This window comes from Chiloscyllium plagiosum, chromosome 1, assembly GCF_004010195.1.
Source record: "Chiloscyllium plagiosum isolate BGI_BamShark_2017 chromosome 1, ASM401019v2, whole genome shotgun sequence".
In the NCBI taxonomy this organism is placed as follows: Eukaryota; Metazoa; Chordata; class Chondrichthyes; order Orectolobiformes; family Hemiscylliidae; genus Chiloscyllium; species Chiloscyllium plagiosum.
The window spans coordinates 5968462-5996433 of NC_057710.1; the positions used below are offsets into that span (position 1 = coordinate 5968462).

General features: G+C 41.7%; 1 protein-coding gene across 5 annotated transcripts in view; it reads right to left on the reverse strand.

The window, feature by feature from the left end:
- exoc6b (exocyst complex component 6B) overlaps positions 1-27972 on the reverse strand; it is a 652306-nt gene that overhangs the window by 216948 nt on the left and 407386 nt on the right. For all 5 annotated transcript variants that reach the window (XM_043690482.1, XM_043690394.1, XM_043690575.1 and 2 more), the window contains exon 14: positions 6996-7101. In XM_043690482.1, the coding sequence (XP_043546417.1) occupies positions 6996-7101 (106 nt within the window). The remainder of the gene's footprint in view (positions 1-6995; positions 7102-27972) is intronic.

A 27972-nucleotide genomic window follows, 5' to 3' on the forward strand; every position in this document is an offset into this window, starting at 1 on the left:
AGCAGCTGGATAGGTAATGAATAAGAAGGAATTAGAGGGATATGGGCCAAGTGCTGGAAGGTGGGACTAGAATAATTTAGGATGTCTGGTTGGCATGGATGAGTTGGACTGAAGGATCTGTTTCCGTGCTGTACATCTGTATGACTCTATGACAGATGCATCACAGGGAGACCCAGCATATTGATGACTGCTGAAGTATTTGACCAAAGCTCTACAGTTCGAATTTTTAAGAGTGATTTTTAGTCGTTAATGAAGAAAGAAAGTAGTGTTTGAGGAGGCTTGCAAGATATGGGTGGTGAAGACTCCTGTTATGCTCCCTGCTGATGGTTCTATTGGACAAATCAGATCCCTAACTGAAATAGAAGATTGTATTCTGAGATAACCTTCTTTGCTGTCCACTAAACCTCTAATTTTGGTGTCATTTGCAAACTTATTAACTACATCCCCTATGTTCACATCCTCAAATGAACTGTCATTGTACTTCATTCCTCCATCATGACCTTCTCCCACCTTGTAATAATCAATCTCTGCCAGGAATCTCTCCAATGGTACAGTTTTAATAAATGGGTGAATTCACTGAAAAACAAAATCAATAGATAAGATCCTTAAATAAAATAGATCTGTAAAATAATGTAAAAGTGCTTAAAAAGCTGGTATAGTCTTACAGGTGGGTGACCGCCTCAGGTAACGTGTCAAGAAAATGGTTGGCAGCTGAAGGTGGGTTTGGTGAGAGCTCAGAGGCAAGACCTGGAGTGCAGTCGTTTTGTGGTAGACTGGGCTAGTTGTGTCACTTGAAGACAGTGCAGAGGGTAGGGCTGAGAACAGTATGAAGATTACTGGGTTGACCTGCAGTTATCAAGGTGCGTGTCAGACAAATCAGTATTGTTCAAGGGAGCTTTTTTCCCCTTTTAAGTGCTGCATATTTAAACTTAAAGAAATGGTGCCAAAATACAAGTTCACCCAGGGCACCATTTTCCCTAAGGCTGAGACAATAAATTGCAGATTCTGTCCAAAGGTGGAAAATGATTTATGAGTATCAGTGTCAAAATTGTAACAAGAACAGACAGACACTGCAGGAAAAGGAGGCATATTTTCATATGATGTGTATTATAATTTAGTTGGGGGCTATATGATCACTAATCCATCTGAAATGGACTCTTCAACTCAAATGTTTCAGAACCACCATCATGCGGAGAAAAACAGACTGCCTCTGGCTTCTTTGCTCTACAACTAATGACTCCTCCAATTCTCAAAGGGTCAATAGTCTTTGGAAACTTTTTTTGCAAAGTGGTTCAAAGGCTGTTGTGGGAGAAGCAGATTCTGTGGCACCAGTATTGGGGAATGTGAGACTTGTGTTGATGGCACAGTCTCCACCTGAACCATTGTGGGGCCCATGCTCCTGCCAACCATGTAACTAGGGAAGTAGGGAGGAGTTTCAACTAAAATGCGATCCCTTACCACACTATTAAGGACACATAGTAAATCAAAGAATAATGTTAAGCCCAAAGAAAAAGCTATTGATACAGGATATGATTAAACAGATTGCAACAGGAGGGTTACAGGGTATGTACCGTAGGGTCAACAAAAAAATAAGACTAGAATTTAGGCAACAGTGATACTCATGAAAACTTTTAACCTATACATCCAACAGAAAAGTCAGATGGGCAAAAGTAGCCTAGATGAGTTGACACATTGCATTCATGATACGTTTCTTTGAACAGTGCAGTCTGGACCCACCAAACCTGGTTATATTCGACCTGGTATTGTGCAATGATTGTCTCATAGTGAAGATGCCCAAAGGTATGGGTGAAGTTGATGGACTATTTGAGCAATTTCAATAACCCCATACTCACATCCACCTACGTTCTCCGCATCCACCTATCACCGTCCTACTTACTTTTCCCCCAGCCCCATGTCGCTTCCTCTATTTAATTATGAGCTCCCTTCCCCCTTCCCAGGTCCTGATGAAGGATCCTGACCCGAAAGGTTGACTTTCCTACTCCTCTGATGCTGTCTGACCTGCTGTGCCTTTCCAGCTCCACATTTTATCGAAATTAGGTTAAAGGATTGGGCAACAGAGGTGCATTGGAACATTTCAGAATGAAGAGAATAGGTGTATCCCAAAGAGCCAAAGAGTAAGAAAAGTTCTAAGAACAGACTTGCCATTCATGGTTTACTAGAAACGTTACAAAAATTAAAGATGAAGCATATAACAGTGCAAAGACGGATGGTAGATCGAAAGATCAGACAGAATGTAAAACTCAGCAAAGAATGACCAAAACTTAATAGAGCATGCCACAAGGATCAGTCCTGGGATTTCAACTTTACAAATTATATGAATGATTTACATAAAGGGATAGAAAGTATTGTTGCCAAATTTGCAACAACACAAAGATACGACAAAAGTAACTTGTGAAGAAGACACAAAGAGGTTTTGTATAAAATTTTTGATACATTAAATAAAGTGGATAATAGTATGCCAAATTGAGGATAATGTCGAAAATGTGAAACTGTCCATTTGGTAGGAAGAATAAGAAAGTGCTTTATCTAAAAAGGGATAAATTGCAGAGCTCTGAGATGCAGACAAAGCTGGGGGTCCTCACGCATGAGTGGCAAAAGGTGGTGACGTGGTGAAAGAAATCATCAACAGTACTATCAAGCAGCACCTGCTCAGTGATGCCCCAGTTTGGGTTCCACCAGGGCCACTCAGCTCCTGACCTCATTACAGCCTTGGTTCAAGTACGGACAAAAGAATTGAATTCCAGGGATGAGGTGAGAGTGACTGCCTTTGACATCAAAGCTGTAATTAACTTAGTGTGGCATCAAGGATCCTTAGCAAATCTGGAGTCAAAGCTCCCTGTAAAAACTCTATTCGATTCTATCAGGTCTTCAGTCTCTGTGTTCTGATGATGCCAACTTCGACAAGGGGCCTCTAAAATGTCCCCCTTCTTCCTCAATCAAGGATTCCTCACCACCATGATTGACAGGGCCCTCAGCTGAATCCAGGCTATCTCCTACACTTCAGTCTTCACTGCCTCTCTTTCCTCCCAGAACAATGATTGGAATCCCCCATACTCACATCAATCCCACCAGCATCCAATCCAAAGGATCATTAGCTGTCATTTCTGCCATCTCCAATGGGATGCCACAACCAGACACATCTTCCCCTCCCTTCCTTTGTCAGCCTTCTGTTGGGATCATTCTGTCCGGGACACATTGGTCCACTCTTCCTCCACCCAATTGGCATCTTCCCATGCAATCATACAAAGTGTAACACCTGCTTCTTGACTTCCTCTCTCCTCACTATCTAAGGCCCCAGACAGACCTTCCAGGTGAAGCAGCCATTTACCTGCACTTCACTCAGTCTAGTCCACTGTACTCTTTGCTCACAATGGGATCTCTTCTGCAGTGGGGAGATGAAGCACAGACTGGGGAACTGATTTGCTGAACACCTACATTCTGTCTGCAAAACTGACCCCAAGCTTCCAGTTGCCTGCCTTTTCAACACAACACTGTGTGCCCTGGCCAACATCTCTGTCTTAGATTATTACAATGCTCTAATGAACCTCAGCAGAAGTTCAATACTTTTTTTTTTGCCTGGGAACCCTCCAACCTTCTGGACTCAACATCGAGTTTAATAATTTCAGGGCCTGAGCATCTTCTTCCATGTCCTTACTCCACCAACTCCACCTGTAACTTACATGGGTTGTTACCACAAACAACTCATTGTCAACCACTAACAGCCCCAGTAGCAGCTATTGATTTTCCCAGGCTTGACCTTTACCTATTCCTTTGTCTGCTCAACTGCTTTTCTCTCTCCCAGGGTTTCATTTCCACCAATCGTTTACTCTCCCTGTTCTCTAGCATATTATGCCAACCTTTTCAGAGTTGCAATTAGTTCTGAAGAATGGTCACTGGACCTAAAATGTTAACTCTGCTTTCTCCCCAGAAATGCTGCCAGATCTGCTGAATTTTTCCATTTTGGAATCAGTTCTGATTTTGGAGTCAGTGGGACTTGGGGAAAACTCTCCACTGGTTGGAGTCATAACTAGCGCACAGGAAGATGGTTGTGGTTTGTTGGAGTCAGATAGCTCAGCTTTAGGACATCTCTGCAGAAGCTCCTAAGGTTAGTTCCCTTAGCCCAAACATCTTCAGCTGTTTCATCAATGACCTTCCCTCCATCATAAGGTCAACAGTGGGAACTGTTGACTGCATAATATTCACCACTATTTGTGATTCCTTAGACATTGAAGCAGTCCATGCCCAAATGCAGTAAGATCTGAACAATATCCAAACTGCAATGTTACAAGTAGGCTATGGCTGTTTCCAAGAGAGAATCTAACGATTGCCTACATTCAATGATATCACAATCACTAAAATTCCCCACTATTAATAGGCTCAGGGCTGCCATTGGCAACCGAAACCAAACTAGACTAGCCATATAAATACTGTGGTTACAAGGGCAGGTCAGAGTCGAGGAATCTTGCAGGGAATACCTCAGCTCCCAATTCCCCAAAGCTTGTTCACCATCCACAAGGCCTAAGTCAGAAATTAAAAATCACACAACACTAGGTTATAGCCCCACAGGTTTATTTGGAAATACTAGCTTTCAGAGCACTACTCCTTCATCAGGTAATGAGTAGGGCAGGATCATAAGACACACAATTTATCACAAAAGATCACAGTGTCATGCAATTAAAACAATATATTGAACAAACATCGATTGCTGTTAGGTCTTTCATCTTTTAGAATGGGTTGCAGGTTTTGGTTCATTACTATGTAAATTCCAGAACTTCTTTTAAGTCACATTCTTGAGATAACTTAAAGGTTTTATAAAAAAAAAAATGACATCTCAGCTCAGACAATAAATTAAAGGTATCAGGTTATAGTCTGCCTGTATCCTAACCTTGAGTCAGACTGGTCCTATTTCCAAAGCAGGATTTTATAAAATGTTATATGGATTGTGCGTGGGAAATCATGTCTCACAAACTTGACTGAGTTTTTTTGAAGAAGTAACAAAGAGGATTGATGAGGGCAGAGCAATAGACTTGATCTACATTGACTTCAGTAAGGTGTTCGACAAGGTTCCACATGGGAGACTGGTTAGCAAGGTTAGATCTCATGGAATACAGGGAGAACTAGCCATTTGGATACAGATCTGACTCAAAGGTAGAAGGTAGATCTGACTCAAAGGTGGTTGTGGAGGGCTGTTTTTCAGACTGGAGGCCTGTGACCAGTGGAGTACCACAAGGATCATGCTGGGCCCGCTACTTTTCATTATCTATATAAATGATTTGGATGTGAGCATAAGAGATATAGTTAGTAAGTTTGCAAATGACACCTAAATTGAGGTGTAGTGGACAGCAAAGAAGACTACCTCATATTACAACAGGATCTTGATCAGATGGGTCAATGGGCTGAGAAGTGGCAGATGGAGTTTAATTTAGATAAATGCAATGTGCTGCATTTTGGGAAAGCAAATCTTAGCAGGACCTATACACTTAATGGGATGTGCTGCTGAACAAAGAGACCTTGGAGTGCAGGTTCATAGCCTCTTGAAAATGGAGTCGCAGGTAGATAGGATAGTGAAGAAGGCATTTCCTTTATTGGTCAGAGTACTGAGTACAGGAGTTGGGAGGTCATGTTGCAGCTGTACAGGACATTGGTTAGGCCACTGTTGGAGTATTGCATGCAATTCTGGTCTCCTTCCTATCGGAAAGATGTTGTGAAACTTGAAAAGGTTCAGAAAAGATTTACAAGGATGTTGCCAGGGTTGGAGGATTTGAGTTATCGAGAGAGGTTGAATAGGCTAGGGCTGTTATTCCTGGAGCGTCAGAGGCTGAGGGGTGACCTTATAGAGGTTTATAAAATCATGAGGAGCATGGATAGGATATATAGACAAGGTCTTTTCCCTGGGGTGGGGGAGTCCAGAACTAAAGGGCACAGTTTTAGGGTCAGAGGGGAAAGATATAAAAGAGACCTAAGGGGCAACTTTTTCATGCAGAGGGTGGTATGTGCATGGAATGAGCTGCCAGAGGAAGTGGTGGAGGCTGGTACAATTGCAACATTTAAAAGGCATCTGGATGGGTATATTAATAGAAAGGGTTTGGAAGGATATGGGCATCGTGCTGGCAGGTGGGTCGAGATTGGTTTGGGATATCTGGTCTGCATGGACAAGTTGGACCGAAGGATCTGTTTGCATGCTGCACATTTCTATGACTCTATGACTGACTGCCTGCATTGACTGCCTGCAGATTGTGTGCTTTTTGAGCAAAAAGTAGAATGTATCTGCAAATACAATTCTGCAAATGCAAATTCACCCACAGAGACTTATATGTGTGTGTGTGTGTCGGGCAAGAAATTATAGATCAGTAATGACCTTACTAAGTGGCAATGAATGCTTTGATGGGCCAAACAATCTAATTTTATTCCATTTCTTGAATTCTCCTTAAGACCGTCTCCTATTCAACTTCAATCTTCAACTCGCCAATAAAAGGAGTTCACAAACTTGCCTTTAAGATTGAGATCATGATTAGCTGCTTTCCAGTCTCCCTTTCGCCAGCTTACTTGAAGAAAATCTCAATTTATGTCATCACTTTGTTGTGGGATCATTACAAAACAAAAAGCACGCCACGGAAACTCCTATTATGCATGTTCCATCTCAAACACTTCATGGTAATAAGTTCTTCACATTGTACACACGATATTTAAAGCTGTCACTAATAAATTCAATCCAACTTGAAATTAATATCAAAGTAAAATAATGCTGTGTCGAACTCTGAAATAAGGGGAGAAAATGCAGGCAATGCAGAGAGAAACAGAGTTAATATTTCAATTAGTGGGTCATTTTTGTAGTTGGTCAACTGACCCAAAAGGTTATTACTTTTATCTCTCCAGAGATGCTTCTAAACCTGCACAACATTTACCAGATTTTCTACTTTTTCTCCACAATAAAGTAGATGGTGAAAATATTTAATGCAGTAGTAGTTGCTTACATTTTCCAGCTCTGAATCATGGAATGGAAATTGACCCATCACTCTCTTGTACTCCTCTTCATTCGTGACAGGAATAGCACTGTAGTTATCCAACTCTAAAATATATCTGATGGATGCAAAATAAATAATATTAGCAAGCACGGTTATCCAATTTCCAATGGATCAGTAGAAAACGACTCTGGGCCTAATGAATCTCCCAAGCAATCTCCCTTGGACATCTGGCAGCTGTAAGTTTCATTTAAAGTATCTAAAGGGATGTTGCCAATTAAAATCATTTCCTTTCAATGTTGCACGAATGTCAATCCTCATGGATTGCCCACTGCTCACATGGACTTTAAGGAATCCAATAGATACCCTTGTTTGTAGAACATGAACACACACTACCAGTCTGAGCATAAGAAAATGGAAGGACAGACCGTTTTAAGTGATTCTACGTGTCCTAGACATATTTCTGTTATTTGTTTTTAGTCAAGTAAAACACTGAATATTTGTCAGCCTACTTGTGTATCAAAACATGATATTTCTATTCTTGTGATTGTTGTGAAACTTTCTGTCAGCTCATTCATCAAATAAAACATTCAGTTCAAAGACATTGAATGACACAGCCCAACGACTGCAGCCATTCAAGAAGGCAGTTCACCACAACCTTCTCCAGAATGTGGGATGGGCAATAAACGAAAGCCAGCCCAATTCCCAAGGGCAAACAAAATAAACTGGAATATGAAAGCCTCATATTTATTGAATCCATCTACCTCCTTCAAGTGACAAACATTTCTTCTGTATTAAATATTGTGACAACACAATTCTGACATAGATTCTGTGGGATAGACACATCCATTCAAATCCTACCCCTTGCTCCATGTCCACCCACTAGGTCTTCACAGTGCTCTTAATTTCAAGCATCATTTTGTTCAAAAAATATAAACAGGAACAGGATGGCTCAATAGGCCCACAAACTTGACCCATCATTTATGGCCAAACTATTACCTCAACACCATTTCCTCACTTTAATACTCAGTTCCTGAAAGAAGAAAGAATACAGCCTTGAGTATACTCAACAATTGAGCATTGCCATTCCTCTTGGCTAAATTGTGGGAGAACAGAGTATGACAAGGTTCAAGTGCAATGAGGTACAAATGTAATTAGTTACATTAAATACAACAAAGAAGGCTGTACAGGCGATGCTTACAGCCATGGCAAATGGTAGGCATCAACAACCAGACTTGAAGTAAGTACCAATAGCTCTGGGAACATTGGCTCCAACTTAAGTTGGAGTTGAGCTTCAGGCACTGTGATCCATCAGCGGAGAGAAAGTTAACTGGACACTTTGTAAGTAGGAAGTCATGCCCATCAGGCTAGGTACTTCTGATTTGATCTATCATCAGGGACAGAATGGTGTAGTTACAAATCAATCAAGTATGGGATCTCAAAGACAGCAACAGAAGCCTCAGTCCTTGTGATTTTCCAACAGGTCTGAGGTTTAACATGTGGGGACAACAGCATGGAGGAGGATGAATAAACTGACAATAACCCCATGGTTCATACAACCTTTCAAGTGATGGAAGACACTTGATGGGTGGCCAATAAAATGGAATGCATTTGCAGTAGGAGACAGCATTGTCTGGAGAGAGACTTTACACCATGCAAATAAAAGCCCCAGTCCCAAAGAGGGTAAGGACATCTCCTTAGCACTAGGGAGAAATGTAGAGTGGGACAGGAAGATTGTTATGGTCTACATGAACGCCAAGGACATAGCAGAAGCACTTTGTTAGATTTACTTAAGGGAGTATGAGCAATTAGGAACTAAATCAAACGCAGAACTGCAAGGTCATAATCTCTGGATTACCATGTGAGTCAAGAGAAAATTGATGCAGAGTAAATAAGATTAATGAGTTGAATGTGAGGCTCAAAGTTTGGTTTTGGAGGAATGATTTTTGATTCATCGGCACTGGCAGGAGTACGAGGGAAAGAGGGAACTATACCATATGTTCTTCTTCTGAACCATACATGGACCAGTGTATTAACAAACCATTTCTACACTGACGAACTAGGGCTACAGAAGAGAACTGAAACTTGGAAAACTAAAGAGAAAGGATAAGAGAAAGGGGTGTGATGTGGGCAAAGATAATCAGGGTATGACTGAAAGTGACAGAACATACAAATATGTGCATCAGCAAATAACGAAACAGTAGAGGAAAATGCTAAAAAACTCAAAACTCTAAGACTTTTAATGTGAACACATGCATCATTCATAACAGGATAGATAAATTCACAGCACAAACAGGAACAAATTACAATGTTATGCTCACCATTACAAAGATATACAAATTTATGAAATAGGAGCAGAAGTATGCCAATCAGCCAATCAAGCTTGCTTCACTACTCAATAAGACCATGTCTAATCTGTGAATTCTACATTCCCATCTACCCCCAAATGATTTCCTCTGCCAAACAAGAACCGATCTACTTCCACCTCACAAATATTCAATGGCTTCATCTCCACTGCCTTCTGAGGCAGAGTGTTCCAAACTCTACAACTCTTAGAAAAAAGCCTTCTTATCTCTGCCCTAAAAGGGTGACTCTTAATTTTAAAAATCGTACACCCTCCTCCTTCCTAATCTGGGCTCATCCACAAGAAGAAACATCCTTTCCATGTCCACCTTATCAAAACTGTTCAGGAAATTATACACTTCAATCAAGTCACCCCTCACTCTTCCAAACTCCAGTGGGAAGGAGTCCCAGTCTCAGCCTTTTGGCGCTCCCTTGATGTTCTGAGCTGAGTGGCTTGGGGGTCCAAAAAACTTTGAAAACATTTAGAGTGTTCAAAGCAGGCTGGATACTTGAATACTCCAGCTCAGAGACAATCTAGATCCCTCTGTACCCCAGAATTCTACAGCTCTTCATCAAGTAAGTGATACTCTGCTTTATTACCCTTCCTGCCAAACTGAACAACTTTGCTTTCACCACATTATATCCCATCTGCCATATTTCTGCCATTCATCAATTCATCCATATTGATCTGCACCTCAATATATCCTCGTCAAAACATACTTTTTCAACCTATCTTTGAGTCATATACTAATTTAATTAAATGCCTTCACTCCCCCTCAGCCAAGCCATTGACACAAATTGTAAAAAATTGAAGCTGTGTCTTTGCCCCGTGAGGGGCCTATGTGGTTCAAATGGTGGTAAAACTATCACGGCTGAGTCCTATATATCAAAGCATATTTGTCGTTTCAGAAGGACAGGAAGAAAGGAAAAGGAGGTGGGTGGCTTTGTTAAAGAAAGAGATGGTGCAGTCGTGAGAAATTATCATGATTCGAAAGCAAAGAATGAGTTTGGATGGAGATTACTGCACAAATCAAACAGAAACATTGAATCTTCATGTCATATGGAAGAATCATAAGTGGTCTGGAACCTGCATTCATAGAATATATTTGGGACATTTTTGACAAGGGTATCTTTTGGATCCAAGTACTGGAACAGGGTATTATGTCTTTGTCAATGTGTAAGAGAAAGGATTAGTTAATGACCTTATAATAAATGCTCCTTGAGGTAATAATGGTCATAATATGATGCAGTAAGAAACACATGTCTGAAACTAACATCACAATTAAAATTATGAAGGTGGAACTAAAGTGGAATGGGAAAGCAAGATAAAAGGTAAGATTGTAGAAAATGCAATGGCATACATTTAAGGTGATAGTTTATAACTCAATAATATTCTAGTGACAGACAAACAGAATGAGGAAAAGAGAGACAGAGAGAGAGTGCGAGAAAAAGAGAGAGAAAGACACAATGAGAAAGATGTGCTCCAGCCAAGAAAGTTAAAGATGGTATCAAATTGAAAATAAAGATCATGCAAAGATTAGTGATAGGCCAGAAAATATTAGAAACCAGCAAAGGATAACCAAAACAAAAGGTAGGGTAGGAGATAAAACACAAGAAACAACAACAAATAGTAAAATCTACTACAAGTACACAAGTATATTGGCCCCTTACAGAGTAAGACAAGAAAATTGATAACAGAAAACAAGAACTTTGAACAAGAATTTTGTATCTGTCTTCATAATAGACAACATTGAAGGCATCTCAATACTGGCTAAAACTAGAGGAAAACAGGAGTGAGGAAGTAAAAACATGATCACCAGGGCAAAGGTGCTAGGAAAACTAAAAGGATCATGGGCTGACAGTCTATTGGACCATATAACCTTTATCATAGTTGTGACCTCTACTAGTGATATAGGATAAAGGGACAGACTGCATTGCAGTCAAATTTTGATGGAGAGAACAAAGCAGGCGACTGTCTGTGTGGAGTTTGCACGTTCTCCCCGTGTCTGCGTGGGTTTCCTCCGGGTGCTCCGGTTTCCTCCCACAGTCCAAAAATGTGCAGGTTAGGTGAATTGGCCATGCTAAATTGCCCGAAGTGTTCGGCAAAGGGGTAAATGTAGAGGAATGGGTGGGTAGTGCTTCGGCGGGCCGGTGTGCACTTGTTGGGCCGAAGTGCCTGTTTCCACACAGTAAGCAATCTAATCTAAAAAAAAGCAAATTAAGCTGTAAAGAACATTCAAAGAATCTGCAAACCCCTCTGTTAATTTAAACCCGACACACAGAGAAGTTCAGCTCGCACCATAATCTGTTAGATTTCGCGAGGTAAAGAACTATCCCAGATTTCACTATTTAAAGTAAAAAATTAACAATTTTATTCTTTAAGTCCAACAGAGAACATTAAAACCATAACCATGTACAACTCCTTTCTCTTAAACCTACATTTTACCACCCACTCTACAATAATGGCCCGATAAACTCCCTCTTAAATTTAGCGCAAATCAATTTCAAACCCAGTTGGCATCTTCGGATGTCAAACGTTTGCTGTAGATTTCTCAAAGGCAGCTTTGGTCTTCTACTGCACAAGTTTCTTATGGACAAGCACTTTTCGGAGAGCTACTCTGCTGGCAGTCCTTACTGGTAGGTGCTTGTTGCTGGTCTCCACCTAACTGCTCAAAATGTCCGATTTTATACCCTAAATTATTGGATCATTTCATTGGTTTGATGTCATCCCAAACAGTAAAATTCAATTAGATTAGATTTTGGTCTTTGGGGTATAATTTAAACTGATTGGCTGAATTTGAATTTGTTCTTGTACCACGGCAACACAGCACCAGCTATTTGTGTGAACCAAATGTTACATTTTTAAATTCTTCAGCACACTCTGTGCTTTTAGTCCTTGCCAGCTTCCTCTCTCTCTTAAAGGTACAGGACACACCTACACCTTCATAACAATACGTTAAATGATGAGGTAAACAGTTGGCAAATGATGTCTAATCTTCTTGTTTGTAGATCTTCTTCACCTGTCTTTTGTTCCTTTGCTTGTCTCTTTAGCTCCTTTTTTTGCCTTGTGTCATGATCCCTTTTGCCCTGCTTTCCAGCTTACTGTAGACATTCACTGTTTCCTTGATTCCACCCAATACTCCATCATTCTTTTTGTCCTTCTTTAACACTTTCACAAGTTCTATTGAATGTTCACAGACAAGAAATGTTAACTGTTTCTCTTCATAGATGCTAGCTGATCTACTGAGTAATTCCAGCAATTCCCATCTTCTTTTTCTACTTGAACAGTACTTCACTGTTCACTGAGGAGAAAGTGAGGTCTGCAGATGCTGGAGATCAGAGCTGAAAATGTGTTGCTGGAAAAGCGCTGAAGAAGGGCTTATGCCCGAAACGTCGATTCTCCTGTTCCCTGGATGCTGCCTGACCTGCTGCGCTTTTCCAGCAACACATTTTCAGCTCTTCACTGTTCACTGTTTAGCGTTTTTGGCTAAGTGGAGGGTGTGACAGATGCTGAAAGAAAACAAGTCTCTGTCTTTATGGTCAGCTTTGTGGCCAGAGTTCCATAGGTGGCTGAACTGTACACCAAGAATTCAACACAAAAATATTAAAGGGGTGAATGAAAATAGACTCAATACTTACAGAACATTAAGAACAATGACAAATTTTACTTTCTCTTTCAAATATCGAAGCAACAAAAATATATCTTCTGAAGCACACTTCACCACAAACTTGTTCTGTGATAAACAGACCAGATCTTATCACAGCTGAAAATGTGTTGCTGGAAAAGCGCAGCAGGTCAGGCAGCATCCAGGGAATAGGAGAATCGACGTTTCGGGCATAAGCCCTTCTTCAGGAATCTTATCACAGTCTTCTGATTAACCCATTCACTACTGGCAGCAGAATCAATCAAACCTTCAACACAAGAACAGTGGCCCACCAAATTATTGGTTTAAACATTCCTTAGGTGGAACTCACCTGCCTATTCTGTGCTGAATAACTCTGTGTTGCAATTTTGTCAAATAACGTTATGAAACAATAATTCTCAACATGCTGAGGGTTGTTGATATTCATTGCTTACTTCTAATTTGCTCTCATAACTAGGTGTTTTACAGTACCATTTCAGGGGTAGTTAAGAGTCAAACAGTTTGTGTAGGATTGTAAGTTGTATGGGCTCAGAACGGGCAAGGACCACAGGTCTCTTTCCTTAAAAGATATTTGTGAATCATGACAACTGGTTCACAATCACTCTTCCTAAAACTAGTTTTTCATTGCCAAACGTGTGCGATTTTTAAAAGCAAACTCAAATTCTCAGACTGAAATGGCAAATCCTTATTTGCTGGATTCCTTACCTGGCAGTGCCACCCTGGTGGTTTAAGAAGTTTAATTCAGGAAATAAGAAGCTGCTATCAGTGTAGATGAAGCTATCAGATTGTCACAGTGCCAGAATACACAGAACTAATGCAGAGAATATAGGATTGCCTGAAGACTACAGAGAACATTTTTCTTTTTAAATAAAGATAAAATTGAAAGGTATAATGCAGCACAGTAACAAAGTTGAAAAGGATGGGTGAAAATATTAGACTTTCTGACCACGAGGAAGACGTAGAAAGCAACCAGTTGGAAAGAGATGAATGACAGTGTGAAGGAGGTGGATTAAGATCAGAAGAAATACAATTAATAATGCAGGGTGCTGGAGAAAGGATGTACAGAGTGATAGCAAGATGGATCTGTTTGCCAGAAGGCTTGTATTAAATAAAGATTTACTTTATTAACGCCATGAGCATTTTTGCTTCAAGTTCCCTTCCAAATGCCCCAAACCTTCCTCTTGAAGACCCTTTAGACTTTCTACCTGTTACTCAAAATCCATGCTCCCTGGCTATGGTCCTTTCAACCAAAGGGAATAGAGCCTTCATCCCATTCAATACAGATGCTTCACACTTCTATGCATTTCAATTGGGCTTCTCTTCAGTTTCCATCAGCCTATCCAATCTTTCCTCAGAACTAAAATTTTCAAATCCAACTAACATGTCTGTAAATCTTCTCTCTATCCTCTCTAATCCAATCACATCTTTACAACAACCAGACCTGCAGGCAATGTTCTCATTGTGACCAAGTCATTGTTTTATACAGTTTCAGCAATACCTTCCATTTATTATATTCAATGCCCCAGTAATAAAGACCAAATCTCTTATCCAACTTCTTGATCATTTTATCTACCAGTCAGGATCCTGAGGACTTACACTCCACAACCCATTATTTCTCTACACTCCTCATTAGGAACATACCATCCACTGTATGTTCCTTTGCCTCGTTAGTTTTCCCAAAATTCATTACATCTTTCACTTAGAGTCATAGAGTGAAAGAGGTCTGCAGCATGGAAACAGACCCTTCAGTCCAATTCGTCCATGCTGACCAGATATCCCAACCTAATCTAGTCCCACTTGCCAGCAACCGACCCATATCCCTCCAAACCTTTTCTATTCATATCCCATCCAGACGCCTTTTAAATGTTGCAAATGTATAAGTCTCCACCACTTCCTATGGCAGTTCATTCCATACACGTACCACCCTCTGCATGAAAAAGTTGCCCCGTAGCTATCTTTTATATCTTTCTCCTCCCACCCTAAACCTATGCCCTCTAGCTCGGACTCCCCCACCTCAGGGAAAAGACTTTCTGTATTTATCATATCCATGCCCCTCATGATTTTACAAACCTCAGTAAGGTAATCTCTCAGCCTCCAAAGCTGCAAGGAAAACAGCCACAGCCTATTCAACCTCTCCCTATAATTCAAATCATCCAACCCTTGCAACAGCCTTGTAAATCTTTTCTGAACCCTTTCAAGTTTCACAACATTCTTCCGATAGGAAGGACACCAGAATTGCATGCAATATTCCAAAAGTGGCCTATCCAACGTCCTGTACAGCCACAACATGACCTTCAAACTCCTACACTCAATACTCTGACCAACAAAGGAAAACATACCAAACACCTTCTTCACTATCCTATTTAACTGCGACTCTACTTTCAAGGAGCTATGAGTCTGCACTCCAAGGTCTCTGTTCAGTAACACTCCCTAGGACCTTACCATTAAGTGTTATAAGTCCTGCTAAGATTTACTTTCCCAAAATGCAACACCTCGGATTTACCTAAATTAAACTCTACCTAATACTCCTCATCCGATTGGCCCATCTGACCAAGATCCTGTTGTAATCTGAGGTAACCTTCTTCGTTTCCACTACACCTCCAATTTTGGTCCTATGTTCACATCCAAATCATTTGTATAAATGACAAAAATTAGCGGATCCAGCATTAATCCTTGTGGCACTCTACTGGTCATAGGCCTCCAATCTGAAAAACAGTCCTCCACCACTATCCTCTGTCTTCCTTCTCCAGATTGAACTCCATTTGGCACTGTTTCACCCACCTGACTTGTCCATTGATATCTTCCCACTGTTTTCTTCTTTATTATCCCCAAACATCCATAATTTGCATTATCTGCAAAGTACTTCAACAGAGTACAGTCAAATCCAAACCACTGATATATTTCAGGAAAAGCAAGAAATTTAGGACTGAGTCCTGGAGAACCTCATTGTAAACAACTCTGCAGTCACAAAAACACCTATCAATCATTACATTTTGTTGCCTGCCACACAGCTTACATTGGATTAAACTTGCCACTTCATCTTGGATCTCACAGGCTTTAATTTTCATGGCACTCTGCCAAGAGGGGCTTTATCTAAAGTCTTCTCAAATTCCATATAACCTATAACAAATGCACTACCCTCATCAAATCTCCTTGTTAACTCCTCAAACTTCAATTGTATTAGTCAGATATGACTTTCCCTTAAAAAATCCATGTTGACTATTTTGATTAACTTGTGTCTTCCAAGATTAAGATTCACCTGCCCCTCACAATTTTGACCAATAATTTTCAACCCAATGAGTTTTGACTGACTGGCCTGTAACTACTCAGTCTATTCCATTTTTGACAATGCTGTTTAAAATATCCTTCAAGACTGACTTCCAGTACTCCAGAACCACATCAAGACAGAGAAAATTGTAAAATGATGATCAGAGTCTCCACTGTTACTTCTCTTGCTTTCCTTTCCATACATTTTGTCTGTGCTTAGGGATTTAGAGATTTCACTGAGACATTTCCCCACTGACAGACCAGCCTCAGTGAGATACAAATGTTGTGCTCAAGAGGAAGGAGCCTGGCAACTCCAGGAGCAAATTTCAAGTGGCTATGGAGGTGGCCACGTGCCTAGGAAAGTTGTACAGATGCCCTGTCTCAGTTCTCAGGGTTTTGGTCTCAATTGCTTTAGAAGCCGCTACGCCCTCTAGTTCTTAATCCTCACACCCCATTATCGGCTCGAGCCACTACCCCATGTCAGTTCTACACCAACTCATGTCCCCATTTATATCCCATACCATCTCCATGCTAATTTATGTCTCCAGACCCACACCCCTACCATTCCAACTCATGTCCACCACCAATGTCTCCTCTGTAACTCCTGATGTTCCTATACCATTTTCACAACCACGCAGTATCCCCATGGACACACCTCGACAGTAATGTAGAGATAAAATAATAAATTTCTAATGGTCTAATAAATCTCTACCATTCAAAACATTCACATCAAGTGGTTAATTTGTTACAATTAAACACGCTTTTTATAGCTATTTTTCTGGTTTTGGTTGTTGGAGGTCAGTAATCTCTGCAGGAGTTCCTCAGGGTAGTGTCCTAGGTCTAACTAGCTTCAGCTGCTTCATCAATGACCTATCCTTTATAATAAGGTTAGAAAAAAGGATGTTCATGATAATTGCACTATGTTCAGCACCATTTATGATGCCTCAGAAACTGAATCTGATCTAAACAATATACAGGCTTGGGCTGACAAGTGGCAAATAACATTCGTGCTACACAAATGCCAGGCAATGACCATCTCCAGTGAGAGACAAACGAACCACGGCCCACTGACATTCAATGATGCGACCATCACAGGATCTCCCACTGTTGACCTCCTGGGGGGTTAGGGTTGATCAGACACTCAACTGCACTCGCCACATAAACACAGTAGTTACAAAACCAGAGGCCAGGAATGCTATGGTGAGAAACTCACCTCCTGACTTCTCAAAGCCTGTCCACCATCTACAAGACACAAGTCAGGAGTGTGATGGAATACTCTCCACGAGCCTGAATGGGTACAGCTCCAACAACATTCAAGAAGCTTAACACCAACCAGGACAAAGCAGTCCACTTGATTGGCACCACATCCATAAGCATCCATTCCCTCCAACAATCAGTAGCAGCAATGTGTATCATATATTCTTTCAAGGCCACCTTCCAAACCCGCGACCACTTCCAGCTAGAAGCACAAGGGCAGCAGATACACGGGCACGCCACTTGCAAGTACCCCTCCAAGCCTCTCATCAATGCTGACTCGGAAATATATCTCCATTTCTGTTTTTCAGCGACAGTAGCAACTCGAAGGGTGGGAGCTTGGACCAGGGGCCTGCCGGGAGCGGTGAGTCACTGATTTGAACCTTTAAAAACTTACCTCGAGAGCGGGAGTCATCCATTTCTGTTTTTCAGCAGCAGCAGCAACTCAAAGAGGGGGAGCTTAGACCAGGGGCCTGCCGGGAGCAGTAAGTCACTGATTTGAGCTTTTATATTTGAAATCAGAGAGCAGAGGTTTCTGGGAAAGGAGGAACTTCTTATTTTTATTTCCATCCAGCTATATAAGTCAGTGTTTTCTCAACCTGAGACCCTACCTTTGTACGGCCTCCCACCCAACCACCTCCTCTAACCTTAAAGACCAGGGTCATAACAGGTAAGTGTCTCTTCGTTTTTAACCTTGTGATAAGGGGACTAGCAGGGATGGCAGAGCAGGGAGAGCAATGTTCTCTCCGGACGTTGTTTTGCTCAGTGATTCCTTCCTACACACGGAGCTGGTGACCGGCTTGTCCCCAGTGTTACTGATTAAATGAGTTTCCATTTCTGTGGTTAATTGAATCTCTTCCTGCAGTTCCCACATTGCCCTGCTTTCTCTGCGGTATCGGTGTCCTTTTTCCAACTCAGGGTGAACGATCCTTTCAAATTGTGGCCACACAAATACAAATCCTGTTTTCCATGTTGTGAATGTGTTTTCATTCTTTCTCATTCACCCACAGGGTGTAATTATCACTGGTCAGGATAACATTTATTCTTCACCCCTTGTTCGTTGCTGACTGTCTACGCCACACACCCGGGTGCGATCCCAGCCTCGGGTCTCTATCTGTGGGCAGTCTGCACATTCGCTATGTGTTTGCGTTTTTATTTCTCCCTCATCACCAATGATGTGCAGTTACAGGGCTCAACAATGGGAAATGCAGGTTTCTGGGATAGGGAATACCGTAGGTCCTGGTGGGATGCGTTTTGGATTGGACCATCTGGAATGGAAGGGCTGACTACCCTGCTTCCCCAAACGATGTAGATTCTTGAATTAAGCTCATGTTTTTCTGGCCCTGGAGTCTCTCGTAGGCAGGACTGGGTGAAGATTCTGCATAAGGGACATCAATGAATGGGATTGCAGGAAATTAATGTTATTATCTATGTTCCTGAGGCCGGCTTGCATTCGGAATGTTATTCATCGAACTTAAACATCACCGTTTCCGTGTCCCAGCCCCCAAGGATAACCAGTTCTAAATATTACCCCAACACCACCTTCTCCAGGTATCAGGTTTGACTGTGTGGAAGAAACTGATTCTGAGCTGATGCAAACAAAATCAGCTTCCATCGCCAGTGTCGGAAACACAGATCCAAACAACAAAAGCATATGTTAAACCCACCACTGCAAAGCTAACGGCTCAACACGCTTCAATTGTGCCACTTAGCTGTCTCAGCAAGATGCACTATAAATAGCTATGATAGTACAAACGGGGGCAACTATTCCCTTGATCAGGAGCACACTCAACCGAGGAATTTCTTGCTTCTATATCATCATAGAAGGACCGCACTGTCACCTATTGCATCACTGGAGCCAGAGAGTAATATCGCGCACTCATCCCATCCCCATTTCCGGTTGGATCTGGGAGGCTGTGCCGCACTTTCTCTGAATCGAGGCTGTGAACTGAGATTATGTGTGGTTTTCTGCAACATTGGTTATGGCCTTTAGGAAGCTGGTGAAGTCGCCGATGTAAAGCTAAAATGCTACTGAAACATACATTTCAACAATATCCTGTACTGTCCCCCGAGTCTTTGATATTTTGGCGAAATCTATCAATCTCAGTTTTCAACATTCTCATTCAAGGATCTTCACAGCCTCTGAAGACATCGGATTTAAAGATTCAACTCATTCGCAGTTCCCACATGACTGCCACTCTTCGCTGAGTACTGATATTTTACATTTGCTGTTTTTCCGATCATTTCCTCTGCTAGTACACTTATTGCTGCTTGCAAGTATCCTGTTCTGTTGTTGCTGTGATCGTGGTCATCTGTATTTTGCATTGTGACCACAGCAACCTCGGTTCGAAACCATACACGACACTAAGTGTTCTCTCCGTTGTCCTTTTTGTGACACATGGTAAGAAACAGTTGTTTTACCTTCAAATTCCACTCTTTCACATCTCTGCGTTTCATATATCAGGATTCAAACACACCCGTTGTCGGAGATTTCTCTCCTTCCCACGATCATTAATCGTCCTTTAGGTCCCTCCTCCCATTTCTCTGAGGCAATGCACAATCCATCACTCTTCTTCACATTGATACTGTACTGTCTGTCCTGCGGTCACTGTTGCTGGGTGAACGTGCCGCAATCCCACCATTGGGATCTCCAAACAAGTCGATCCATTTGATCCAGTAACAGTGTGGACTCTCCCTCTTTATGGGCATTTAAGAGGGCATTGGATAGGTATATGGAGGATAGTGGGTTAGTGTAGTTTAGGTGGGCTTGGATCGGCGCAACATCGAGGGCCCAAGGGCCTGTACTGCGCTGTATTCTTCTATGTTCTATGTTCTATAACAGTGGCTGAAAGAACTTTTGACAAGGACTCGTCTATTGAGGTAGTGTGGGCTGAGGTTAGAAACAGGAGAGGAGAGGTCACATTGCTTGGAGTGTTTTTATAGGCCTCCACAGAATTCCAGGGAGGTGGAAGAGACAATTGGCAAAATTATTCTGGGTAGGAGTGAAAGGAATCTGGTGGTCATTAACTTCCCCAACATTGACTTGAAATGCTATAACTGTAGTACGTCAGATGGATCCATTTTTGTTCAATGTGTACAGGAGGGTTTCCTGACACAGTATGCCGACAAGAGGGGAGGCCACACTGGATCTGGTACTTGGTAATGAACCAGGCCAGGTGTTTGATTTAGTTGTAGGTGAGCACTTTGGGAAGAGTGATCATAATTCAGTTACGTTTAGTTTAGCGATGGAAAGGGATAGGTACATACCACAGATCAAGAGTTATTGATGGGGCAAGGACAATTATAATGCGATTAGGCAAGAATTAGGATGCATAGAATGGGGTAGCAAAATGCAGGGGATGCAGATAATGGAAATGTGGAGCTGGTTTAAGGAACAGATATTGCTTGTCCTTGATAGGTATGTCCTTATCAGGCAGGGAGGAAGTGATAAGGTAAGGGAACTGTGGTTTAATACAGAAATTGCATCTCTTGTTTAGCAGAAGAAGAGGCTTATGTGTTGATTAGACAAGATGGTTCAGATGAGGCGATGGAGAGTTACAGATCAGCTAGGAAGAATTTAAAGAGAGAGTTAACAAGGGCAAAGAGAGGACACAAGCAATCTTTAGCAAATAGAATAAAGAAGAACCCTAAAGCTTTCTATAGGTATGTGAGGAATAAAAGGATGACTAGGGTAGGAATAGAGCCAGTCAAAGACAGAAGTGGGAAGTTGAGTGTGGACCCTGTGGAGATCAGAGAGGTGCTAAACGAACATTTCTCATCGGTTTTCATTCAGGAAAAGGAGAATATTGTAGAGGAGAAGAATGAGGTACGAGATATTAGACTAGAAAGGATCGAGGTTAGTTATGAAGAGGTGCTATCAATTTTAGAAGGAGCGAAAGCAGACAAGTCCCTTGGGCCGAATGGGATTTATCCGAGGATTCTCTCGGAAGCTAGGGAGGACATAGCAGAGCCTTTGGCTTTGATATTTGAGTCGTCATTGTCTACAGGTTTAGTACCAGAGGACTCAAGGATTGCAAATGTTGTGCCCTTGTTCAAGAAGGGCAGCAGAGATGACCCAAGTAATTATAGACCAGTGAGCCTTACTTTTGTTGTAGGAAAGGTTTTGGAAAGAATTATAAGAGATAAGATTTATAATCATCTAGCAAGCAACAATTTGATTTCCGATAGTCAACATGGTTTCGTCAAGGGCAGGTCGTGTCTCACAAACCTCATTGAGTTTTTTGAGAAGGTGACCAAGCATGTAGATGGGGGTAGGGCAGTTGACGCGGTATACATGGACTTCAGTAAATCCTTTGATAAGATTCCATACAGTAGGCTGTTGGAGAAAATGCAGAGGCATGGAATTGAGGGTGATTCAGCAGTTTCGATTAGAAACTGGCTTTCCGAAAGAAGGCAGTGAGTGGTGGTTGATGAAAAATATTCAGCCTGGAGTCTGGTTACTAGTGGTGTGCCACAAGGATCTGTTTTGGGACCACTGCTGTTTGTCATTTTTATAAATGACTTAGACGCAGGCACAGGTGGATGGATCAGTAAATTTGCAGATGACACTAAAGTTGGTGGAGTAGTGGACAGTTTGGAAGAATGTTACAGGTTGCAGGGGGACTTGGATAAACTGCACATTTGGGCTGAGAGCTGGCAAATGGAGTTCAATGCAGCTAAATGTGAGGTGATGCACTTTGGGAGGAATAACAGGAAGGCAGAGTACTCATAGAGTCATAGAGATGTACAACATGGAAACAGACCCTTTGGTCCAACCCATCCATGCCAACCATATATCTCAACCCAATCTAATCCCACCTGCCAGCATCCGGCCCATATCCTTCCAAACCCTTCCAATTCATATACCTATCCAAATGCCTCTTAAATGTTGCAATTGTACCAGCCTCCACCACTTCCTCTGGCAGCTCATTCCATACACGTACCACCCTCTGCGTGAAAACGGTACCCCTTACATCTCTTTTATATCTTTCCCCTCTCATCCTAAACCTATGCCCTCTAGTTCTGGACTCCCCAACCCCAGGGAAAATACTTTGTCTATTTATCCTATCCATGTCCCTCATAATTTTGTAAACCTACTGGGTCAATGGAAAGATTCTTGGTAGTGTGGATGTGCAGAGGGATCTTGGAGTCCATGTACATAGATCCCTGAAAGTTGCTACTTAGGTTGATAGTGCTGTTAAGAAGGCATACGGTGTGTTAGGTTTCACTCGTAGAGGGATTGAGTTCCGGAGCCGCAATATCATGCTGCAACTATACAAAACGCTGGTGCAGCCACACTTGGAATATTGTGTACAGTTCTGATCGCCATATTTCGGGAAGGATGTGGAAGCATTGGAAAAGGTGCAGAGGAGGTTTACCAGGATGTTTTAGATTAGATTAGATCACTTAGTGTGGAAACAGGCCCTTCGGCCCAACAAGTCCACACCGACCCGCCGAAGGGCAACCCACCTATACCCATACATTTACCCCTTTAACCTAACACTACGGGCAATTTAGCATGGCCAATTCACCTGACCCGCACATCTTTGTGACTGTGGGGGGAAACCGGAGCACCCAGAGGAAACCCACGCTGACACGGGGAGAATGTGCAAACTCCACACAGTCAGTCGCCTGAGTCAGGAATTGAACCCGGGTCTCTGGCGCTGTGAGGCAGCAGTGCTAACCACTGTGCCACCGTGCTGCCCATAGTGGTCTGGTCTGGAGGGAAGGTCTTATGAGGAGGGAAGGTCTTATGAGGAAAGGCTGAGAGACTTGGGTCTGTTCTCATTGGAAAGAAGAAGGCTAAGAGGGGATTTGATAGAGACATACAAGATGATCAGAGGATTAGATAGGGTAGACAGTGAAAGTCTTTTTTCTAGGATGATGACGTCAGCTTGTACGAGGGGGCATAAGTACAAATTGAGGAGAGATAGATTTAAGACAGATGTCAGAGACAGGTTCTTTACTCAGAGAGTGGTAAAGGTGTGGAATGCCATACCTGCCAATGTAGTCAACTCAGCCACAATAGGGAGATTTAAATAATCCTTGGATAAGCACATGGATAATGATGGGATAGTGTAGGGGGACGAGCTGAGAATAGTTCACAGGTTGGCGCAGCATCAAGAGCCAAAGGGCCTGTTCTGTGCTGTATGTTCTATGCTCTATATCGCCATTCCTTCACTGTCACTGGGTCAAAATCTTGGAATTCCCTCAAGGGCATTGTGGGTCAACCTACATCACATAGACTGCAGCAGTTTCAGAAGGCAGCTCACCACCACCTTGTCAAGGGCATCTAGGGACGGGCAACAAATGCTGGTCATGCAGTAACACCCACATCCCACGAGTGAATAAAAACCAACTAGCAAATGGCTCACTACAACGTCTTGGCTAATCAGATTCAATCTGATTTAAACTTTAACAAAGTTTTAATGTGAATTGACAATCACCATTAATGGACACATTCTCCACGGCAAAATCTCTACTAATCAGAGTCCATCATTTACCAGCTCCTTCCTCATGCAGCATAAATTAAATATTGTTTCCCCATAAATTTGTATTTTTGCAAAATGAATGCAAAACAAAAAGCTTCAACAAAATGTGTGTTTTTATCAATAGGACTAAGTGACAATTTAAACACAGGCCTATTCAGTGGTCACATTAAAGTAATCCTTTAAAAGATTATTCAAACTGTCAATCAAAGTTTAGATACTTCAGATAATTATAGATTTTCAAAATTCATAATGACATAACAAACCTTGGGAAACTGTGGGACAGGTGATCCTGTTTTTTTGTCTAACCTAAAGCTGACAGCATATCAATCAAAGTATTGGGCTTTTTTTTAAAACCAAGTATTGTTTCCCAAATTTGAATAGCAGAGTTCTTAAACAAATACTTCAGATATTAAGATCTTCAGACACTTCATCCCATTTACGTCCAATCGATTGTTTCGGCCTCCCACATGGCAAGTTTAGGCACAAAGAACAGCCAGAGTAGGATCTGTTTGAATTCAGCACTAAGTTAAAATAAGCTCTCTACATTGAGGTTTCCTGCTGGGGAATTACTCCTCCCTATGCTGATGGAAAGTGGACTTGTCAGAAATGGGGGCAGGCACTTCTATATTCAGGTATCTTGCACTATTTTAAAAGATCAACAGACACTCCCCAAATAGGCAAATACTCAGGCCATACTTTCAAAGATGCTAAGCGGCTCATCCTTCCTTTTTCACTTATTATTCATTCTAATATTTCACATTGTGTCTTAATTTCCACCCTACCTCTGACATCGATGGCAGAACCTCCAATCAACCTCTCATTCACATTCTGGATCTGCTGCACTCTCTCACCAGGGCCCACTCATCCAGCTGCATCTCATACATCAGTAACAGCCTTTCAAACTTCTTCAGAACCACATTCTTAGATTTTGTTCCGAGAGCTGTGAAGTGTTCAGTCATTGGGTATGTTCAAATCTGAGGATGATATTACTATATGTTATGAACATTAAAGCTACGAAAATAGTGTAGGAAAATGATGTTGAAGTAGAGGATCAGTTTTGACCTCACTAGATGGCACAGTGGCCTGGAAGGGCTGAATAGTCTACTACTGCTCCTTTATCTTTTGGTGTTGGCTCTGGTTGTCAACATGAAGCCTATTGTATGGTGTCCAAGTGGTCTTTCTGGTGCAAAGCTAAACAATGCGAGACAATTTGACTGTGAAAAACATTGATGCCAAACCACAAATATGATAATGCAAGGTTTTCCCATGCACCTCTTCCAGAACAAGAATGATCAGGGGTGAGATAGAAAGAAGGGTAAACAGAGGCCATTAAGGAGACAAAGGGCTGTTTCATGGTTTCTCCCCTCTAGGCCAGCACAACTGAAGTCAGCTCTAGCACTGACAAATTCAGATAAAGTGGGGAATTAAGCCGAGCCTGCAATATTAGCTACTTACTGTGTGAACTACTGTGTAATTATGAGCTGGCCTTGATCACTTTGTTAAAAACTTGGTAAGTGGGATAGTTTATGCTCATTTATACTCTTCAATAAAGACATCAGAGTTTCTAACAATAGCTTTCTAGACTGCATTTCAGCTTTGAAAGAAAATGAATCAAACAAGAGCCAAGGAATTACTCTGCAATAAACAATACATTTGGTGGAAAAGACTGCTGTGGGTTTGCACTAGTAATTGAAAACACATGCGTGGTTTGCTGAGGGGAATTGTTTCTCCAACTGCTCCTTAATTATTATACATTTTCAGGTCCAATAGTAATTTGGATCTGTGACAATAGGGGAAAAAAGAGGAGGGAAAAGAAACAGCGAGAAAGGAGAGATAGATGAGAATGGCCAAAGGGAAATGGAAAGAAGAGTGAGAAAGAACATTTAGGGATGAGGAAAAGTGAGAAAGAGAAAAAGTAATGGACTGAGTTTGAGACAGCTTACATAAAACAGAAGAAACAAAGCGTGAGATATTTATTATCAGAAATGGTCAGATTTTAAGTATCAAAAGTATCTTAACTCTGTTGTAAAACCATGCTTTATAAAAAAACTTACTTTATGAAATTATAGTCTGGAAAACATTGCTTGACCTTTTTAAAAGAATTGAAGCTACGCATCTGGGAACTTGAAATCACAGTCAAAGAAGATTAAAATTAAATGAATAGCAAGAAAATGTAGCAATAGTCAGAAAATGTAGAATCTGTGTGGGTAGAGTTGAGGAACAGCAAAGGAAAAAAAGATGCTGATGGGAGTTATGTACAGCCTCCTAACAGTAGTCAGGATCTGGGGAAGAAAATAAATCAGGAGCTAGAAAAAAAACAAATAAAAAAGGCGCTATTACAATGATTATGCGGGACTTCAGTATGATGTGGACCGGGAAAATCACATTGCTAGCAGATCCCAAGAAAAGGAATTCATGGAATGTGTACGGAGATGACTCTTTGGAGCAGTTTGTGGTAAAGCACACTAGCAAAAAGGCAATTCTGACTTTGGCTATGTGTAATGAAGCAGACTTGATGAGGGAGCGGAAGGTGAAGGAACCCTGAGGGGGCTGTGGCCATGGTATACGGGAGGTTACCCTGCAGTTTGAGGGGGAGTAGCTGGAACCAGATTGTAAGGGTATTACAATTGAGTAAAGGTAACTACAAAAACACGAGGCGGAGCTGGCCAGAGTGACTGGAAGGGAAGTTGAGCAAGGAAGATGGTCGAGCAACAATGGCAGGAGTTTCTGAGAATAACTAGAGAATAGTCCCAGAGATGTAGAGGAAAGGATAGGAAAGATGATTCTCGATAGGAGTGAGAGAGGCAGGGTAGTTGTCATGGGGGACTTCAACTATCCAAATATTGACTGGGATCACTACAGTACGAGTACTATAGATGGGTCAGTTTTTGTCCAGTGTGTGCATGAGGGCTTCCTGACACAGTATGTAGACAGGCTAACAAGGGGCAAAGCCACTTTAGGTTTAGTACTGGGTAATGAGCCTGGCCAGGTGTTAGATCTGGACGTAGGTGAGCACTTTGGAGACAGCGATCACAATACTGTCAGGTTTACTTTAGTGATGGAAAGGGATAGGTGTACTCCACTAAGCAAGAGCTACAGCTGGGGAAAGAGAAATTACAATGCAATTAGGAAAGATTTAGGAAGCGTAGAATGGGGAAGGAAACTGCAGGGGACGAGCACATTAAAAATGTGGAGCTTATGCAAGGAAAAGCTCCTGTGTGTCCTAGATAAGTATGTACCTGTCAGGCAGGGAGGAAGATATAGAACGCGTGAGCCGTGGTTCACTAAGGAAGTGGAATCCCTGGTCAAGAAGAAGAAGAAGGCTTATGTTAGGACAAAATGTGAAAACTCAGTTTGGGTGCTTGAGGGTTACAAGGAAGTCAGGAAAGACCTAAAAAGAGAGCTCAGACAAGCCAGGAGGAGACATGAGAAGTTGTTGGCAGATAGGATCAGGGTTAACCCTAAGGCTTTCCATGAGAGTTAAATAGTTAAATTAGGGCCAATCAAGGATAATAGTGGGAAGTTGTGTATGGAGTCAGGGGAGATAGGGGAAGCACTAAATAAATATTTTTTGACAGTGTTCACTATAGAAAATGAAAATGTTGGTGAGGAAGATAAAGAGATACTTACATCTAGACTAGAAGCGATTGAGATTCACAAGGAAGAGGTATTAGAAATACTGCAGAGTGTGAAAATAGACAAGTCCCCTGGGCCAGATGGGATCTATCTTAGGATTCTCTGGGAAACAAGGGAAGTGATTGCCGAGTCTTTGGCATTGATCTTCAAATCATCATTGTCTACAGAAATAGTGCCTGAGGACTGGAGGATAGCAAATGTGGTTCCCTTGTTGAAAAAGGGTAGTAGAGACAACCCTGGTAATTATAGACCAGTGAGTCTCACTTCAGTTGTTGGCAAAGTGTTGGAAAAGGTTACAAGAGATAGGATTTATAATCATCTAGAAAAGAATAATCTGATCAGGGACAGTCAGCA